At 34.2% G+C, this 21,482-nt stretch overlaps 1 protein-coding gene across 2 annotated transcripts in view; it reads left to right on the forward strand.

The window, feature by feature from the left end:
* The window catches only part of TBC1D8B (TBC1 domain family member 8B), a 51,900-nt gene extending 33,800 nt beyond the window's left edge, over window positions 1–18,100 (forward strand). Inside the window, exons 11-21 of one of the 2 annotated variants that reach the window (XR_004622405.1) lie at window positions 4,231–4,348; window positions 5,309–5,594; window positions 6,528–6,657; window positions 7,673–7,771; window positions 10,500–10,568; window positions 10,728–10,968; window positions 11,729–11,794; window positions 13,262–13,345; window positions 14,369–14,425; window positions 15,715–15,882; window positions 17,579–17,713. Coding sequence is in view for 1 of the 2 variants with exons in the window: in XM_002922588.4 (XP_002922634.2) it covers window positions 4,231–4,348; window positions 5,309–5,594; window positions 6,528–6,657; window positions 7,673–7,771; window positions 10,500–10,568; window positions 10,728–10,968; window positions 11,729–11,794; window positions 13,262–13,345; window positions 14,369–14,425; window positions 15,785–15,882; window positions 17,579–17,974 (1,644 nt within the window). In the remaining variant the exon portion in view is untranslated. Of the gene's footprint in view, window positions 1–4,230; window positions 4,349–5,308; window positions 5,595–6,527; window positions 6,658–7,672; window positions 7,772–10,499; window positions 10,569–10,727; window positions 10,969–11,728; window positions 11,795–13,261; window positions 13,346–14,368; window positions 14,426–15,714; window positions 15,883–17,578 lie in introns of both variants that reach the window. The other variant, XM_002922588.4, reaches the window with a different exon arrangement.
* Window positions 18,101–21,482: the final 3,382 nt, after the last annotated feature.

Below are 21,482 nucleotides of genomic sequence, written 5' to 3' on the forward strand. Positions count from 1 at the left end.
ATATATATATATATATATATATAAATCAATCTTATTTCTATATACTGGCAGTGAACAATCCAAAAATTAAATCAAGAAAACAATTCCATTTACTATATCAAAAGAATAAAATATTTAGAAATAAAATTAACAAAGGAAGTACAAGGCTTAGGCAGTGGAAACTATAAAACTTTGAATGAGATTTTAAAAGAACTAAATAAATGGGAAAGAAAGATATCCTGTGCCCATGGATTAGAAGACTTAATATTGTTAATATACAATATTCCCCAAGTGGATCTACAGATTCAATACAATGACTATCAACATCCCAGCTGGCTTTTTCTTTTTTTCCCAGAAATTAACAAGCTAATCCTAAAATTCATGTTGGAAATGCAAGGAACCCAAAAAGCCAAAACAGTCTTGGAAAAGAGTGAAGTTAAAGGACTCACATTTCCTTATTTCAAAAGTTACTACCCAGCTGTAGTGTAAAAAAAATGTGATACCAGCATAAGAACAGAAATATAAATCAATGAGATAGAATTTCAAGTCCAGAAACAAACCCTAATATTTATGGTCAACTGATTTTCAACAAGGGTTCCAGGGTGATTCAATGAGTGAAAAAATAGTTTTTTCAACAAATACCACAGGAACAACTGGTTATCCACAAGTAAAAGAATGAAGCTGAACTCCTTCCACACACCATACACAAATATTAACACAAAATAGCTCAGAGACCTAAATTTAAGCATCAAAACTATAAACTCTTAGAAGAAAACATAGGAGTAAACCTTTTTAAGCTTGGATTAGGCAATGGTTTTTTAGATAGGACATCAAAAGCACATAGAACAAAGAAAAACAGATTGGACTACATTATTAAAACTTTAAAAAAATTAAAACAAATTACCATCCTGTTTTACTATTTATCTTAGGGGGAAGCAATTAGTCTTTCATCATTAAGTATGATGTTAGCTGTGGGTTTTTTGTAGGTTCTCTATCAGGTTGAGGAAGTTCCTGTATATTCCTAGTTTATTGAGTGTTTTTATCATGAAAGGGTGTTGGATTTTGTCAAACAATTTCTCTTTGTCTATGAGATAATCATGTCATTTTTTTCCTTTATTCTATTAATATCCCGTATTACATTGATTTATTTTCACATGTTGAACCACCTTTTATTTCCAAGATAATTCTCCCTGGGTCTTGGTGTATGATCCTTTTTATGTGTTTTTGGGTTCAGTTTGCTAGTATTTTGTTTAGAATTTTTACATTTATATTCATAAAATATATTGATACATAGTTTTCTTGAGATTCCTTTTGGTTTTGGTATCAGGGCCTCACAGAATGAGGTAGGTAGTATTTCTTCCTCTCCTGTTTTTTTGAAGAGTTTATAATGAATTAATGTTAATTCTTCTTTAAATGTTTGGTAGAATTTGCTAGTGAAGCCATCTGTTCCTGGAGTGTTCTTTGCAGGAAATTATTTCATTACTCAGTCTCTACTCATTATAAGTCTGTTCATATTTTTCTATTTCTTCTTAATTTGGTCTCTGTAGTTTGTATTTTTCTAGGAATTTATCCATTTTATCTACGTTATCTAATTTGTTAGCACATTCCCTTATAATCCTTTTTATTTTTGTTAAGATTGGTAGTAATGTTCACTGTTTTCTGATTTTAATAATTTGAGTCCTTTCTCTCTCTGCTTTTTATCTTTTTGGTTAGGCCCCCTATGGATTTCCCATTCCCAGCTTTTCATTTTAACCCTTTCTTAGCCTGTTGTTTTACCCAACTGTTATCCACTGCCTCAGCAAGCCATGTACATGTTCAACAACTGTCTCCAATTGTTTTCAACACTCTCGGGAAAAGGCTCTTTGCCTACGGTGAACCCTATGTTAGGTCAAATAAACGCAGCCTTGTGAGTGGGGTCTTTCTGTGTAAACCACCAGACAGGTCAAATAATGATAATTACGTGGAAAAGGGGCTCCTAAAGAGCTCTAGCCCCTGTCTGTTCTCTAAGGTAGGTTAGGTGTTTTTAACCATGATTGCTGGAATGTTGGTTTTTAAGACTACTATGAAGGTAAGAAGGGGGGCTGAGTATAGGGCAATTGAAAATGCCAAAGAGCTCACTTTTTTACTGAGATTCAGCCATTTTATTAAATAAATGCTTTCTGAATTGCTCAAAGATTTTGGTTGATTTTCAGAGTTCTGAAAAATTGATCCTGACAATATTCGCCGGTGTTCTTGTTGCCTATGTAGAGGAGGGCATTTTCAGAGGGACTGACTCTGCCATTTTCACTGACATCCCCTCCCATTACAACTTCTTGAACAGTAAAATTGATGGAGTAAAAACTAAATTTAAGGGGCGCCTGGGTGGCTCAGTCAGTTGAGCATCTGACTCTTGGTTTCAGCTCAGGTTGTGACCTCAGTGTCCTAAGATCAGCCCCAAATTGGACTCCATGCTCAGCAAGGAGTCTGCTTGAGATTGTCTCTATCACTCTCCCTCTGCCCATACACTCCCACCCTTCCCAACACACCCCCCGCTCACCTGCCATACTCGGGCACACTCTCTTCCTTTCTCTCAAATAAATAAATCTTAAAAAATAAAACTCAACTTGAGGTCAAATACTGTACCAGATCTGGCAAATAATTGACATACTTAGTACAAAAATCTATAAGAAAAGTATTAAAATAGAAAAATGAGCGAATATGAAAAGATTAGTTATAGAACCAAAAGTACAGATGGATTAATAAAGCCTAAAAAAGAAAGTTCAGCCTCAAAGAAATTCAAATTAAAACCATGAAATACCATTTTCACTATCAAATCAACAAGGACAATTATAATTAGTACAATTCTTAGTATTTAGTTTTGGCAAAGAAGCAGTGAAATAAACATTCAAACACTATTGGTCAGAAATATAAATTGGTACAGTCTTTCTGGGATACAATTTGGCAATAATATCATGTCATTTAAAAATAGTATTCTCGGGGCACCTGGGTGGCTTAGTTGGTTAGGTGTCTGCCTTCAGCTCGGATCATGATCTCAGGGTCCTGGGATTGAGCCCTGCATCGGGCTCCCTGCTCAGCAGGAAGCGTGCTTCTCCCTCTCCCTCTTCTCCCCCAACTTGTGCCATCTCTCCTTCCCTCTCTCTCTCTCATAATAAATAAAATCTTTAAAAATAAAAAATAAAAATAGCATTCTTTGAATACTTTCATTGCTGTATATCTTTCCTGAGAAAAGAGTAAAACATTTGAAGATTTATATACAAAGATGTTCATTGCAGTGTTATATATAATAGTGAAAAATTGGATCCAAACTAAATGTTCAACAGTAGTAGAATGATTAAGTAATTTGTAGTATATTCAACTTACTAGATTATTTCATAGTCATTAAATACTCTGAGAACAATTATTTAATGGCATCAAAAATGTATAATGTGATGCTAAGTGAAAAAATCAATAGTTTGGTCCAAATTTTAGAAGGGGAAAAAAGAAAGAAAACACACACACACACACACATCAACTTGTGGTGTGGTGATCTCTGGGTAGGTGGGATACAGGAGATTTACTTTTCTTCACACATTTCCATTCTTTCCAGATTCTGTATACATTAAGGTTTTATTGCCTTTATAATAAGTGCTGTGGCCAAATGTTATGTAAGGGTAATGATCTGACATTTGTATGCAAGATAGATTAGAAGGAGAAAGGATGGAATAGAGAGATTAAAGCAGATCTAAAAGACATTTTATAAGGAGAAACTCTAGGCTATAAAGACAAATTGGATGTGGCAGATAAAGGGTTTCTAGCATGATCAAAATTACGATAGCAAAGAAGAGAATCCTATTTAATAGAAAAAAGACGTTTAGTTTTGAACACAATTGAGGGTGATTGTCGTCTAGGGGATGTTCTATAGGTAGTTGAAATTACAGATGAAGTTTGTTTCTTCAATTTTAATATGTTTTTGAGCATTGTTTTTTCCAGATATTTTATTCATTTAAATTCATCTGAAATTATAGAGGTTTTGCTTATTTTGTTCTATATTCACATTACTGCTTCATTTTCTTTGAATTTACTGTTAAGTAACTGATTAGCAAATGTTAGCCTGACTTCACCTTGTTTTGCTTTGGACTGGCTCAGAGTTCTTAGGTTTCCTTTATGATTATTTTTCATAGTTTCTATTGCTGAAAACTAGGGTTTGAAGAAGAAATGTAATTATCACCCAAACAATATTTATTTATTGATTGATTTTTCTGTGAATTTTAGGCAATGAACATCTTAACTTCAGTGCTGCTTCTGTATGCAAAAGAGGAAGAAGCTTTTTGGCTTCTGGTTGCTGTGTGTGAACGAATGTTGCCTGATTATTTTAACCGTCGAATCATTGGTAAACACACACACACACACACACACACACACACACACACACCATATATAAGCACATATTTTTTTTTCTAAACAATTTATATGTTTCCTGTCTTTCCAGTTATGTATTAAATGGAGGAACTGGTCAATTAGGTTTTGAAATACACAAAATGCAAGCAATATCAAAATGTCACATTCACTGACACGCTCAAGAGAAGAGCTTTTTGTACTGAATATATGATTGGAAAGATTGTTTAATATGTTGCTTTTTAAAGATAAAATATTTGGTCTGTTTCTTAATAAAATAGAGATTTTAAGTTTACGGTCTCTGTATTGCTGAAATAGTGGCTATCTGAAGTATCCCAGGCTACTGGATCATTTTTAATAGTTTCTTGATGAGAGACAGATTTTTAACCAGATTAAAATCTCCACATTTATATGAACTATATTGATATTTGCAAGGTTTGAAAGAAGGATCAAGTTCTTGGTTAGTTAATTATATAATATTTCCTTCAGTCATCAAATATTTATAGATTTTGACACTACCACAAAACCATAGGTGGTCTCTACTTTGTGCCCTCATAAGCCTTCAGTAACATGGCTGGGTTATTGATAATATTGTCTTTCATTACAGTTATTTGTGTATTTATCTTAAGTTCTGCTAGATATTAAGCCCATTGAAGATGAGGGTGTTTCATTAATTGGTGTATCTCTTATGGTACCTATTACAGGTTTCTGCACATAATAAAGATTCAATAAATTACTGTTCAAATGAATTTGAACTGAGTTTCTCAAGTGCTTCTTGATGCGTGACACTTTGCTAGCAGATAAAGAGATGTGTGAAATATAGAAAAGGCACTGAAGAAGTTCACAATTTAAGGAATAGAGATGAGATATATTGGCATACTAACAAGTGGGAAGGTATCAGAGACAAATCCTTTTGAAAGGTGTTAATTTTTAAACTTCCTTTTATGTTCGCCAGGTGCCTTGGTGGATCAGGCAGTCTTTGAAGAACTTATCAGGGATCACCTTCCCCAGCTTACAGAACACATGACCGATATGACATTCTTTTCCTCAGTTTCTCTCTCATGGTTCCTCACACTTTTTATTAGTGTGCTGCCTATTGAAAGTGCGGTGAATGTGGTAGACTGTTTCTTCTACGATGGAATAAAGGCCATTTTACAGCTGGGATTGGCAATACTTGACTATAATTTGGACAAACTGCTCACATGTAAAGATGATGCTGAAGCCGTGACAGCTTTAAACAGGTACTGTCAGAACCATAACATTTCAGTTTGGAGAGCCCCTTGGAGATTATGTTGTTCAGCTCCCTTATTTTACAGATGAGGAAACTGAGCCCTAGAAACTGTAAACAATTTGTCCAATGTCACAAAGCTAGTTGCATGAAAAATCTAGGACTAAAGTCCCCTTCTCTGTTTCCAAATAGAACATAATAAGAGTAAATCCCTTTTGAAGTAAACCACTTGGTAACATACACATTTATACTAATATTGTTGATTCAGTATCCTGGGACTTTCATAGTCCCAGTTTCAGCTATAAAGTGTTATTGTGTAAAAGTAACTTAAAGGGGAAAGGTAATTGATAATGTTAAATATCCAGTGGGAGAAAGTGTTCTGGTTTTCAAGTAATTTCAAACAGGTAGGCTGAGTTTTATTTACCCAGTGCTTTTTCTGTGAATGTTATTTTATATTGCAGCACTTATGTGTTGTGTGTGTGTATACACTATACACTATGTATGTATATGTTAAATGAATGAATATTTGATTAGGGTAACTGTTGGAATGGTGCATCAAACACCATTTTGTACGGAATAAAATCTAAACACTCTGGCATTCAGAATACTCTGTGTTAAGGCCTCAGTGTACCTTATTTCTCCTTACTTGCCTCTACATACCTTATATCCCATCCTTACTGGGCTATGTGGTATTTGCTGAGTACTCTCTGAGCCTATTTGCTTTCCTCGTGCTCTCTTCTCTGCCTCCGAAATAATTTCTTCACCATCCCATTCCCTGCTCCCTTGTCCTCCTAATTCCTGACCATCTTCAAATTCCACTTTTTCATAAGACCATCCTTTGTCCTCTCAGTTGACGTTAACCTCTGACTAACTAGGGAGAAATTAGCTGTCATTTCCTCTGCATTTTACTTCCACTAATTCTTGTATTACTGTCACTTTTGGATAGGTTTTTTGACAATGTCACTAATAAGGATAGCCCATTGCCCTCAAGTGTTCAGCAGGGTTCAAACGTGAGTGATGAAAAAAGCAGTCATATTAGAGTGGATATTACAGATTTGATTAGAGAGTCAAACGAGGTAAGTTTTTTTCATACCACAAATATAATTACATAGTATAGTTTAAATGATTGGTACTATAGTTCTATCTCTAGTGGTATGTTAAGAGTAAGATGATAATACAAGTAAAGACATAATTTAAAATCCAATTTCACTCTATTTGTGTATTTTTATTGAGGTATAATTGACATGCAATATTAATTTCATGTGTGCAACATAGTGATTCAACATTTGTATTGCATACATTGTGAACGGATCACCACAGTAGGTGTGGTTACCATCTGTCACCACACAGAGTTAATACAATATTATTGACTGTATTCCCCATGCTGTACTTTTTTATCTCCATGGACTTACTTATTTTACAACTGGAACTTTGTACCTCTTGATCCCCTTCACCCATTTTGCACCCCCCACATCCCTTCCCCTCTGGCAACTACTGCTCCGTTCTCTGTATCTATGAGTCTGGGTTTTCTTTTGCTTATTTTTTAGATTCCACTTATAAGTGAAATCATGTCATATTTGTCTTTCTCTGTCTGACTTATTTCACTTAGCATAATACCCTCAGGTCCATCCATGTTGTTGCAAATGTCAAGAGTTTCTTCTTTTTATGACTGAGTAGTATTCCATTGTATAAAAATGAGTTCTGTGACCTGTTCCTAGATTATATAGCCTCATGTGCTTCAGTTTGCTATTCTTTAAATGAAACGATATTCACTTGCTTTCACAGACAATGACCACTTTTAAATATCTATCACCGTATAAAAAGGCAAAAATTATTCTCTTCTTAGAGACTAAGAATTTTTCCAATGTTCTTGTACTTGGTCTAGATAACATAGTAGATGGAATTCTCTCCAGTAAATATATAGAAAAACTGAAACGTGGGAGGTGAAAATTTGCATAACCACTGAACAAGTTAGGAAAATAGCTAGAAATAGAACCAAGGCCTCTGAGAATTGAATCTGGTGAAATTCAATTGTAGGAAAAGTAGATATTTATTATGAATGAGTATCTACTAAAATCATATTTTTTGCAGAAATATGGTAATATTCGCTATGAAGATATACACAGCATGCGCTGTCGAAATAGGTTATATGTCATACAGACCCTAGAGGAAACAACAAAGCAGAATGTGGTGAGTATCTATCCTATGGGGGGGAAACCAATTGGAGTAACGTGTTTTTTCCAACTTCCTTTAAAAAAATTGACATTCCATGTGAAGAAAATGAATATAAATAAACTTTTGAGCTAGAGTCTTGCCACAGCTTAGCTTACTGTAATTTGTTAAGAGAGGAAGTAAATTATTTTTTTCTAGTTGGATTATGTTGATTTCTCCAAAATGTTTTGTTATTTGACCTTTAATATTGAGTGCTGTGATATAGGCATTTAAGCATAACATATTTGTGATGTGCTTCATCAGCAGCTGACCTACATAGTAGTCAGTGCTGCTAATTTATTTTATTATCCTTGAAACCTAAGATAAGGTAAAAAAGATATAAAACTGTGTTTTAAATACTCTCCTTTTTAATATTTGGGTGGCTATATAAGAAGCTGTTAATATTGGTTACCTCTGGTGAATGAGATTAATAGATTGCTGGTTGGAAGAGGGAGAGTTTTACTTTGCTGTGTATACATCCTTCTGTACTGTTTGAGCTTTTATTATAAGCATGTATTGTTTTTGTAAACCTGCTTGCTTAAAGGCCGTGTCCTCAGAGATACCAATCTGGGAAAATACACATTTCTGAAGATTCTAGGTTTAGCTTTCAATTAAATAATTCAGTGTTGTTACTGTAGTTAGCATAAACCCCCTTGTTTTATTTTTTATATATTAACATTAAAAATAAGTAATACATGTTCACTAAGTAATAAACATGAAAGAAATGTAAAAAGGTAAAGGTTCCCTACCCCAGGAATAACCAATATTAAAATTATTTGGCATATATCCTTCCAGATCTTTTTTCTGTGTATCTGTGGACATAAATGTGTGTGTGGGGGGGAGTGATATAGTTTTTTAAATGAGATCATATCAGTTACTTTGTTCTGCAGCTTACTTTTTTCACTCAGAAATATATGATAGTCATTGCATACCAGTACAAATAGACCTCCCTCACTTTTCTTAACGTACTGAATAGTATACCATAGTATGGACATACTATACAGTTGATCCTTGAACAACACAGAGGTTAGGGGCCCCGATTCCCTGTGCATCCAAAAATCCACATGTAACTTTTGACTTCCCAAAAACTTACGTACAGTTGACCCTTGAACAACATAGGTTTGAACTGTATGGGTTCATTTATACATGGATCTTTTTTGATAACTATAGTACTGTGAATGTGTTTTCTCTTCCTTATGATTTTCTTAATATTTTGTCTTCTCTAGCCTACTTATTGTGAGAACACAGTATATAATATATATAACATACAAAATATGTGTTAATCCACCATTTAGGTTATCGGTAAGGCTTCTGGTCAACAACAGGCTATTAGTTAAGTTTTGGGGGAGTCAAAGTTATATGTTGATTTTTCACTATGCAGGGGGTTCAGTGCCCCTAAACCCCATGTTGCTCAAGAGTCAACTGTACTAATAGCCAGGAGCCTTACTGATTCATTCAGGTTCAGACATTTTTAAAAAAATTATATTAAGGAATTCCTAATATTAGACTTCTGTTGGATTCTTGAAATGAATCCTGTTTGGTCATGTCACATTGTTATTTTAATATTCTGCTTTGATGAATAGCTTAGCTATGTTCTTTACATCTGTGTTAAAGTCACTTTGGCTTATAGTTTTCTTTCTGTGTGTGCTAACTTTAGTTTTCATATCAGAGTTGTGCTCATGTCATAGAATGAATTTTGGAATAAATTATATTTTACTAAGCTTGAGAATAGTTTAGATCACATAGGAATTATACATTACCTGAAAGTGTGAGTAATTGAGCCTATAAAACCATCTGGATCTGCTGTCTTTTGGTAGAAGGCAGATTTTTTTATTACTTTCCAGTTTCATCTATTCAGAATTTGTTCTTCCTGGGTTAATTTTGGTATTTTACTTTTTTCCTAGAAAATTATCCATTTCATCTAGACTTTCAGATATATTGATATAAAACTTATAGAATTCATTCAACAGATATTTAATGCTACCTCCTCTGTGCTGGACACTTTTACTGACCTTTATACCTATATTATCATTTTACTTCTCAGTGTTATTTATTTGTGCTTTTGCTGGATATTTGTCTATTTTACTTTTTAAAAATTAACCAACTCTGTTTTATTTATTGAGTGTTTTATTTTTATTGACTTGTTTTATTTATTGTTTTTAATTTCCACTGTTTTAATTCTTTTATCTTTATTCTTGCTTTTAAATTTCCTAAATACCAAAATCATTGTACCATTGATGCTTATTAATCATGTAGTAGGATAAAACTACATATTTTCTGAGCTTATTACTTCTTGGATTATGTTTTTTGGCACAGAGAGGGAATGCACATCTCTCCCAATGTCTTTGAAGTGTTTAATGACAGCCCCACTTGATGACTTGACAGATTGCTTGTGTGGCAAGAGAGGAATATAGGGAATGAGACTTAGAATACTGTTGCTTATATTTATAGACATTAAATGGATGTCCTTTGGCAATGACCTCTGGGTATGAAGGGATGAAGGTGAAAGTACATGTCAGAGTAGAATTGAACTGTAGTCTATGTACAACCTTTTTAAAGGGCAAAATTGGTACATTTATCTTTGTTATTCTTTTTAAAAGTTAGAAGAGAATTATTTTATTCTAGCAGAGGGAGATTTCTAAATGGATTCAAGGAGAATTTCAATACTGAAGGGTTAAATTCTAAATTGCTTTTAATCTTTTTAAAGTTGCGTGTTGTATCACAAGATGTGAAATTGAGCCTTCATGAATTGGATGAACTTTACATCATCTTTAAGGTACTATTGTTCTTCTTCTTCAAGTGAAAAATAATACTTTTAAGCAAAATTTTACCACAACCACTCTTAAATATTTTATCTTTAATTGTTTTAGTAGACATGCTTAAAAGAAAATAATTTTTTATGATTTACTGGTTTTCCTCTATTTGTTTTTAATAGAAAGAGCTGTTTTTTTCTTATTATTGGTGCTTGAGTTGTCCAGTATTGAAGTACCACGACCCCAGTCTGCCATATTTGGAACAGTATCAGATTGACTGCCAGCAGTTCAGAGTGTTACATCACTTGTTGAGTCCCTGGGCTCATTCTGCAAACAAAGACTCACTAGCCTTATGGACATTCAGATTGTTGGATGAAAACTCTGACTGCCTTATAAACTTCAAAGAATTCTCCTCTGCAATTGGTAGGATGATGTCCAGTAATTTTCTTTTTTAAAGCAAAAAATAAAGGTCCCCCTAGAAATGCTTAGTACTGCCTGTTATTGCCAATTTAGTCAGATTTTATCAGCCTGGGTTACATTATCTCCAGCCTTAGCATAAATGGACCTTTTTCTGTGTTTATTTATAAAACTAAGTATATTGGTCTCATTTTGACCCAGCCCTCTCAGAAAAGCAAGCTGTTAAATATGGATGTTTTAAAAGTTAACATGAAGGAAGAAAATGTCTCTATCTTCCCCCACTCAGGCACATGAATACTTCAAAAGGAGCCTCCCCCTCAGTAAAAATCAACCACATAACCTAGAAAAGTGGTAGAGAGATAATCCAACAAGCATGTTGTACCTGTATATAGTTCTCTAGTTACATTGTTCCTTTGCTTTTCCAGACACCCCAGCTTACTTTCTTATCAGGGATTGCCCCTTGAAGAGGAGTTCTCTTCTCAAATGAGGCATAAGGCCTCATTCGAAAGAAAAAAGAAAATTTAGGTTGGGGGGAAGGGAAATCAGCAGACAAGCATTTCTCCCTCTGATAAAGGGTATTTTGCTTATACACTTGAAGGAGAGAATCTGGCTGACTGGGTGGTGGTTTCACTGTTAGCTTAAGTAACAGAAGGTTTTTGAATCCTAATTACTGGCTAATGTCTGTCTTTTAATTAATCTGTGTTGCTGGAGTTGATTGAATGGTCTTTGAAAACACGATAATTTGTCATTGAATTTTATTGAACAGATATAATGTACAATGGAAGTTTCACTGAGAAGCTTAAGCTGCTTTTTAAGCTTCATATTCCTCCAGGTAAGAGTTTAACAGTCTTTAATGATGTACAGGAGTTGATTCCATTTTAACAAGTATAATTGCAGATACTCAATTTTAGTAAATAACATAATTTTCAATATGTTATAAGGTCATTATTTCATTGTGGCCCATGGATCATATGTCTGGTACTTTTGCAGATATATAGTTACAGTGAAATCTATGGAAGAGATTCTGTGTAACAGATGGGTTCACAGATTTCCTTCCAGTTAGTGGTCAATTTAATGATAGTTCAAGTATAAGAACTACCTAACATTTGAATATTAGTATAATATTGAAATGTGATGTTGTTGTTATTGTTGTCATTGGGGAGTAGAATTTAACTTTAGACAAACTGCCAAACTCGTGGATACTACAGATTATTCAGAAAAAATGAGACTAGGCAGCAAGAATATTAAACATTTGGAAAAGGAAGCAAAATAAAAGCTACCGTTTATTGAGCACTTTCTCTATTGAGGCATTTACTTTACATGTATTCTTTTACTTAATTCTCACAGTATCCCTGAGAAGTGGTAATGTCCTTCCAATTTTGATGATAAGGAGACTAAGGCTCAGAAAGATTAAATTATTGGGTCAAGATTACATAGCTAATAAATTGCGTAGCTGGGATTCAAACTGAGGTCTCACACCAAAGCTCAGGTTTCTTTCTATTCTACCATACTGTCCTAAGGTTACCATATAATGCCGGTTTACTTCAGTGTTTTCCACTGACCTTAAGAGGCTGCCTTTCCCAGGCCTGATCCATATTTTGGGAAAACAGTCTTAGACTTTAAGCTAAAGGAACATTGCAAAAGTGCCATTTAGTTTAGATAGGGTTAATTCACACAAGCAAAAAACACCTCATAATTTGTCTAAAGCTACAACTGGGATTTCTTTTAGAGTCTTCCCAAGATAGCCAGGAACTATTCTTTACCAGACCAAAAATCTAAAAGCCATCTTTGACTCAGATCACAAACAGAGCATTAAAAACCAAAGATAAACCACCTAATAATTTAATTATGAAGGACTTTACATTGTCAAGTCAAATTACTGTTAGAATGTTTAATGTTGCCATGGAATGAATATGCTTTCAGTAGAGGATCAAAAATGGAAAGAAGAACCACTGTGTATCTTTTAATAACACTCAACTTCATGTTTGCCTTATTATTGAAGATGTTCTTAAATGACTGAGGTTACATTTTCAGAGATTGTGAAATGCCAGATTTTCTTATTTCGACTTGTAATGGCTCTCAGAAAACTATTAAAAAACAAGAGAACTAATAGAACTCAGAGTGATCAAGAACTTCTTGTTATTTGCTACAGAGTAGTACCACATCTACATTTCTTCACATATGTCTTTCTTGTAGTGAACTTTTGTTTAACTCTCTGCCCCCAGATTTGCTTGACCTGTTATAGGACCCATTTCTGTCCCTTATTGTCAGTAAATTGATTTGGGTTATCTCTTTTCAGCTTATACTGAAGTGAAATCTAAGGACCCATCAAAAGGAGATGAACTTTCCAAGGAAGAATTACTTTATTTCAGTCAGCTCCATGGTAAATATCTGTTAAAATTTTTTTTTGATGATTAGTCATTCATAGAGATCTTCCTGGCTTAAATAATTTTTTACCCAGCTACCATTAATAAAATTTGAGTTAATTATACCTTATATTTCTTTTGTGCCACCGTAACACTTAGCACAGTGCTAAATGCATGCTAAGTACGCCATAAATATCTAATTAACTGAAATGTGTTTTGGGTTTTGATTTATGGAATTTTTTGTCTACTGGAGGATTAGAAAGAAAACGCATTTTGTTTCTACTTATGTTGCAGAAATTTCTAAAATGTATCTGACCATTTTCATGCCTCGTTAAAATATACAGTGGAAACAATAGAATCTTTGATGATTGAAGGTCATAGCTATTCAAACAGTGAATACTTATTATAAGTCACTGTAGGTGTTGGAGACAGGGATGAATCTGTCTCCAAGACATAATTTGGAAGTGTTATGAGCTTATTTTTGTGTCCTTTGCCTCTTTTTCATACACATGAATGTCTTATAGAGGGATAAGTCCTGATTAATGTATGTTTATAATTACTGTATGTTGGTGTTTGAACATTAAGTTTGAAGGGACCTTGTAAATCATCTCGCCAAATCTCTTAATTTATATAGATAAGGGCACAGAGACCCAGGACAGAGAGTGACTTGTGCAAGATTTCACAACGAGTTATTGCCACGATCAGTCTCCTGATCTCCTGCAAGCTTTTTTTCCTGATGATAAAAGTAACACAGTTTAGTTTGAAGAAGGTCACAAGGAAAAAAATACCACCCAGAAATTAATAATATTTGTATACTTCTAGGATTTTTTTCCATATAGATTTTTCCCAGTGTTCTTTCTGCTATAAAAGTTCTTGAAACTTTGTCTTCTGATGAGAGGAGGTTATGTCTGCTAAAACTGGTTTCCTGAATTGAAGAAAATAACTTGTCCCTAAGTCTTTATATAAAATATAATTTTACTTTCAAACGGTATTTACTTGTTAAATATTTTACAAAATGCAATTATTTTCTTTTCCTGTAGTTTCCAAGCCTACAAATGTGAAGGAAGCAGAATTACTAAAAAACAGCCCTGAAAAAGGTACTGTGATTAGGAATATCATTTAGTTTAAGTTATTGTTTTTGTGAATAGGGTTACCTACAAAGGCAAATAGTGGATCCCCTTGAAAGGCTATTGATTTGTCCTGAGAGCCTTTTCACTTTTTTGTGTTAGTTTAACAATTTAGTCTTTCTTGTCTTGATACTTAAGTCTCAGAAGTTGTACTAAATGACCCATATTCATTTAATTTTACTATTTTGAAAATATTTATTTTTAATTACAAGAGTTAGTAGATAATAAAAGAAATTTAAACAGAAGTCTTCATACCCCCACTGAGCTCCACCCCGAAGTAAATGTGAAAACATTTTGTTCTATATCCTTTCCAGACCCATTTCTATGTATACACAAATACATATAGATATTTCTCTTCTATTAAAAAAAGAAGCATTCCATAAATAGTGTTCTACAATTTGCTTTTTCAGTTTTGTGATATATCATGGACATTTTCATGTCAGTCCATTTGAATCTGTCTTATTCTTTTTAATGGGTATAGAGTATTCTATTCTTTGGTTGTACCATAATTCAATAACTAGCCCAATATTGATGAACATTTAGGTTACTTCCAGTTATTTGTATTGCAAACTATATTGCAACAAACATTTTATACTTACATTATAAGATACTTTTATACACATTTCTTTAGGATAGGATATATTCATAGCGGTATGAGAATGCTGTGTCAAAGAATAAGCACATTTAATATTTTGATCAAGGCTGTCAAATTGCTCTCCAAAACTCCCATCATTCTTTTTATGTTTTTGAGTAACATTTAGTTAAAAAATAATGAATTGCTAAAGATATATTTAAATATAAGAACTTCCCTAGGTTGTTCAGTATATCTACCTAGTTTTCCAATGAGTCTTAAGTAATTATTAATAGTCACATTAATTATCTTCATTAAACTCTTCAAAGGAATGAATGATAGTAGTGTTTTGAATTTTTTTAAGAGGAGCCACCATAGGCCACTTCAAAATCTGCATACTAAGAACATCACATAGAAGCTGTTTTAGCTTAATAATATGCATGAGAACATCTGCATGAACTTTACATTGTCAAGCCAGGGTGTACTGTTTAATCGAAAATGCATCCTTCTCCCTCTCTCTTCACATGTTCCCTAGTCCCCAGACTTCCCAAAGTAAAAGTTTTAGTTTAATGGAAATGGAGAACATATTCTGAAAGCCAGTGGGTGAAATAAAAGGTAAATTCAGATAATTTTCTGAGTTATTAAAAGGTAGAATCTTATATCTTAATGAAATAATTTCCTGTCGTAGTTATTCTTCTGAGATTTGGGGAAATAGAGTGGACTGTTCATTATGAAGTGGTTTTATTCCACTCATACAGGCAAAGGAAAAGTTGATATTCAAGCATATCTAAGTCAATGGCAAGATGAGCTTTCCAAAAAAGAAGAAAACATTAAGGATTTACCAAGAATGAATCAGGTATAGTATTTTCAAAGAAAAAAATTCTAGGTTCTTGTTTATTTTTATGAATGTGGGTGTATCCAACTCTAAAATAGCTAACATGTTATTACAAAAATAGTTAAATAATATATGTATCATCTCTAAGTTTCAGATGAGCAGAGAAGGGTAGGAGCAAATTTTTAAATGATTTTCTACTTTAAACACTTAAATGCATTTAGTGTTTCAGAATAGTTCCTCTGCTATGACAACATTTGTGACTATAGGAAAAATGTATGTATAAACATACATTTCCAGCTTTATTAGAACTGTTCATTTATTCAGTAAACATTTTTTAGTGCCTACTGGGTATCTGACAGACCCAATGTTAGTACTAGGAATAAGCAGTTACTAAAATAGGTCACATGCTGGTTTCTAATCATCTTGTATTTGAACCTGCTCGAACAATACTAATGACTACTACTTGACACAATTCTAAATCCATCTCTTAAACACTGTTCAGTTTATGTTCTTAATGTTTTTTAAATTAAAATCTGTTGGTGTAGATACTGAGGATCCCCAGAACTTTACCACAATGAGAACTATCAAATAGCAGTATTCCTCATGGACTAGGCAGTTTGGTAGCTGAATAAGTACTTTTTAAAATAAATCAATATGATGTTTATTCTAAATTTTTTTTATAAATAAGCAGTGCTACAGACTAAGGTAGAAAGAGAAATAAAACTTGAGAGTTCGGTACAATTTATTTTGATGAAGTATACCCTTTGTATTTGCTTTTTATTTACAGATAAACTTTTCTGTTAGGATGATTGACTTATTGTGTTGGAATTGAGTTTCTTTTTTTAATTGACAAATATCTTTTAGGAATGTCTATGGATTATCTAGGGCAATTAGCAAACACAACAGTTTATTTCACCATTTGGGTCCCACCTCAGCCTTTAAAGAGAAACATGACTAAATGGGCCCTGTGGAGCTACCTTGTACTCCTAGATAGTTCCCAAAACATTCTTCCATAAATTTAAGTCATCCTAGCTGAGCTGCCCACTGTAGCCCTTTGGAGAGATCAAGGGTAGCTCCTTATTACGCCTTTCATTAAGATTGGTTAATGAATGAACAATTCACATGTAAGAAAATAGGTGAATTTGCCAAATTAAAAGTACCACCGGGACACCTGGGTGGCTCAGCCAGTGGTTAAGCATTTGACTCCTGGTTTCAGCTCAGGTCATTATCTCCGCCTGGGTGGCTCAGCCAGTGGTTAAGCATTTGACTCCTGGTTTCAGCTCAGGTCAGGATCTCCGGGTCCTGAGATCAAGCTCTGGGCTCAGGAGGGAATCTACTTCCCCTCTTCCTCTCCTTCTGCCCCTCCCCCCTCAAATAAATAAATAATTTTAAAAAAATTACCCCCTAACATTGAGGGAATGCTGGCAGGTAAGCGGCCCAAGAATTATTGTATATATATGTATATAATGTATTGCTATTAGGCAACATAGGAGAAGATTTAAAAGGCATTTTCTTCCATGGTTTATACCCATCTTTCTAGAACCAAGATTTATTTGGGGAATTAACCATTAGGTTTTTGGTTTTTTTTTTAACTTCTATGATGAGGGTTAAATGGCACAAATTCTAAATAGGAGACTGTTTATTACTTCTACGTTCTCTTTCTTTTTGCTAAATCTAGTATCAAATGTAGTATTTCTAACTTATTTATGTCTTTCAGTCACAATTCATTCAGTTTTCAAAGACCCTATATAATTTATTTCACGGGGACCCTGAAGAAGAGTCGTTATATCAAGCCATTGCTGTTGTAACCAGCCTTTTGCTCAGGATGGAAGAAGTTGGAAGGAAACTACATAGCCCTACAGCATCAGCCAAAGAATTCTCTGGTACAGTCTGTGCTTCTGGAGGACCCAGTGAGGGGAAAACAGAGAGCCACTTGAAGAAAGCTCCCTCTTCTCTGAGCGAAGAACCTCAGTGGTCATTTGCATTTGAACAGATTCTTGCGTCTTTGTTGAATGAACCAGCATTGGTGAGGTTTTTTGAGAAACCCATAGATGTAAAAGTGAAACTAGAAAATGCAAAAACCTCTCAGTTAAGCTGTAGAACCAAGATGTAACTCTCTTAACAGGAATTGCCTATTATAGACAAGTTTACTAAGATTCCTGTAGCTGTCAGCTTGATTCTTGGGAATAGAGATCAGGGATTTATCTTGTTACCAACGTGTTTGAAGGTTAAAAAAAAAGATATGTGGAAGCACGATGATTCATTGCTTTGTGGTCGTCTCTGATTTTGATATTCTTCATTACAAATGAACTCTATAGTTCACATGATATGCAATATCAGGGGAATATGCTAAATGTTACCACCAGAGGGCACTACTATATCACTTTTAGTAAGAAAATTCCTAATTTGTGCTGCTATTTACATATGAATTACTGACGATTTTGAAAGTGATGTTATTTTGAGTATTAGTGATGCTGACATGTCATCGATAAACCCTACTTTCCAAATTGCCTCAGTCCTATTAGAATGCTTTAGAAATCCAGGCTCTTAGATCTATAGCCTTAATTATCTAAGTGATTTACCATACGGGGACCTCATTTTCAAGTTATCTAACTGAAATAATACTAACTTTTTAAAGTTAATATCATTCAGTTTTCTAATAATAAATGGTTTTTAGTAACTTCTACATTCTTCCTACCTGAGAGTGGTTCAGAAGCTGCTGACACTTCTAAGTCTGTGACTGATAAAAACAAGAACTCAAAATTCTGGGCTAATATAAGGAGAAACAATATTGGATTTAATTTTAAGCTGGATAAAGCCAGTCTCTTCAAAAGGGTTAAGAAAACAATTCAGTTAACCGATATAGCTCTCTCATTAGACTGAGCAATTACTTGAAATTCTTCTGAGCACCGCTGTTTGTGATGTGACATTTGTATCAGAGTAGCCTGTGACTGCTTTGGTTCTAGCTTTAGATTTTGAATTTTCACCAGTCGTATTTTAAGCTACATTAAATAGACTGAATTACTGTGTTAGTCTGGCAAGTTCATAAAGTATACTTGTGTGTAATGATAGTTAAGGTAATTGCTGGTGTCTATCTAAAAAGTTTTGACCATCTATCTGATTTAGAAGTGTGATTTCTATATTTTATGCTGCTTATATTTCAGTCATTACAATGAAAGCCCATTTAGAGATAATGGGCTTTTGTTAGCACTTTGAAGAAAAAAAAAAAGCAAACCACACCTGTTCAATCTTCAGTGCTGTTTTTGACAAGAGCAAGTTATTAATCAATTGACTTAGGAGATTGTGGGGAGAGATCATCCATTGGAGCTTCTTTTTTCACAAAAGGCCTTGGTTTTTTTAAGCCCGTTGACTTTTCAGATTTGAAACAATAAAAGGGCAAAAATTCTTTAGAGTAACCCAAGACATCTCCCTTTCTGGAAAGGAATTAGTATAGTCAGCCTTTGACAAGAGTCCACTGTGAACAAGGCCTAACACAAAGGGTTTCATCATCACAGAATATGTTATTTTCAAAGAGATTCAAGGATCTTAAGTTGATCCTTTAAATTGGACTTGGCCAAACACTTACTAGTGTTGTCTTTAAAATGATTTGGTCAACTTTATCTTTTCAAGGAAATTATCACTTAAAGATACAGTTGGTAAATAAGCATCTATGCTTTTTCTCAGAAATCATTTGCTGAAATGTGTCCAAATTTTAGAGCTTAGTTAATAGTTTATATGTAAACTATCATACATCTGCTATTTTGCAATGATTGTTAAATTATAGTAGCTCTAAAAAGACACAGGGTTCTATGCTTATATACAAAGACACTGTTGCACATACTTTGTTGAATATTTTGTCAATTATATTTACAAAAAAAGATACTTTCTTAAGAGCATATGTTATTAATATTTGATATGATTTTAAAGTCTGCATATTGAAATGTAGCCTATATTAATTTAAATTGAATATTTAGATTTTTGAATTGCAAAATGATTATAAATGCAAGTTAAAAGGGCAAACATTTATTTTCTGAGTCTGCAGGAGAAATAAGATGAACACATAGTTTTATAGTTGCTACCTTGTTAAGCAAATGAGTTGTTCTTAATATTAAAAATCTTATGTAGTTGTGTTAAACTGAACCACTGTGTTATACCTTATACATTAAATTAAATGTGTTATAAGGTGGCTTTACTTGTCTTTATAAAAATAAATATTACAAATCTATTGCATTAAACACGAAAAATTGTTTACTAAAAGATATTACTGTTATTTATTACAATGTTTTTTATTTCCACTTAGTTATCACTCGAGGACTTCTTTATTAGTTAAGGTTAGGTTGCAGAGGACAGAATTCACTCTAATTAGTTAAGGCAGAAAAAATTTATTACGAGACATTAAGTGGCTTACAGAATTATCAAGAGGACTGACTCTAAATTGAACTTTCAAGAACAACTTCCAAAACTACACCACAGAACCAGGCTACCAAGGGAGTTGCTAATTCTTCCGCGATTAGGAAACTGCTACTTCCTGCTACCTTGATGAAAAGCCAACACCGCAGCTGCTACTTACAGATGCATGCTCCACCTGCTGTGATTTCTACCAGCAAAAGAGATGCCAGGCATCCCACCTCTCAGTGCCCACAAGCTAGTGACTAAGTTGCAATAGAACAAGCAAACATCTTCATAACCATGTTTACCGGCAGAAATGGCAGAAGCATAGCCTTCACCTCCCTTCTGATATTCAAGTCTCATGAGTATGCATCTGATTGACCTATGGAATATCCAGAATCCTAGTTGCAAGGGAATCTGGAAAATATCCTCTTAGCTTTTTAGCCTGTGCGGTACAGGAAAGCACACTAAGAGGCTAGAATGGACATTGAGCACTGCATTTGTTTTCTAATGCTGTGTAACAAGTTACCACAACACACATTTATTATCTTACCATTTCAGTGGGTTAGAACTCTGGGCTCAGCTTAGCTGGGTGCTGTGTTTAGGCTCTCATAAGGCTGCAACCAGGGAATCAGCCAGGCTGGTTCTCACACAGAAGCTCAACTGGGGAAGAATCGACTTCCGTGCTTACTTAGCTTTTGGCAAATTTATTTCCTTATGGTTATAGGTCTGGCGGTGCCAGCTTCTTGCTGGTAGTTAGCCAGAGGCTGTCCTCAGCTCCTAGAGGCTTCACTCAGTTCCTAGCAGCTGCCCTCAAATTCTTCAGGCTGCCCACATTTCCTTGCCATGTGGGCTTCCCCAGAATGGCCATTTACTTCATCAATCTAGTAAGGAGTGTTTCTAGAACATGACAGTATCTTATATAATATAACGTGTCACAGTGGTGGCATCTCATCCCGTTTGTCATATTCTGTCGGTTAAAGGTAAGTCACAGGTTCTACCCACTGTCAAGGGGAGGTTACACAGTGGCATGTACTTCAGGAAGCAGGGACTATAGGGGAGCACCATAGAGTCTGTCCACTACAAGCACCTGTCTATGATATCCACCTCTTTTACCGCAACATACCCTTCTTTCCATATTTGTACATAACCACTAATAGCATCAATGGCAGGCGCTGCCTGTTGTAACATAAATCCTCATACAAACAAAAATACATTAATCCTCTCTCCTG

This window comes from Ailuropoda melanoleuca, chromosome X (genome assembly GCF_002007445.2).
Source record: "Ailuropoda melanoleuca isolate Jingjing chromosome X, ASM200744v2, whole genome shotgun sequence".
In the NCBI taxonomy this organism is placed as follows: Eukaryota; Metazoa; Chordata; class Mammalia; order Carnivora; family Ursidae; genus Ailuropoda; species Ailuropoda melanoleuca.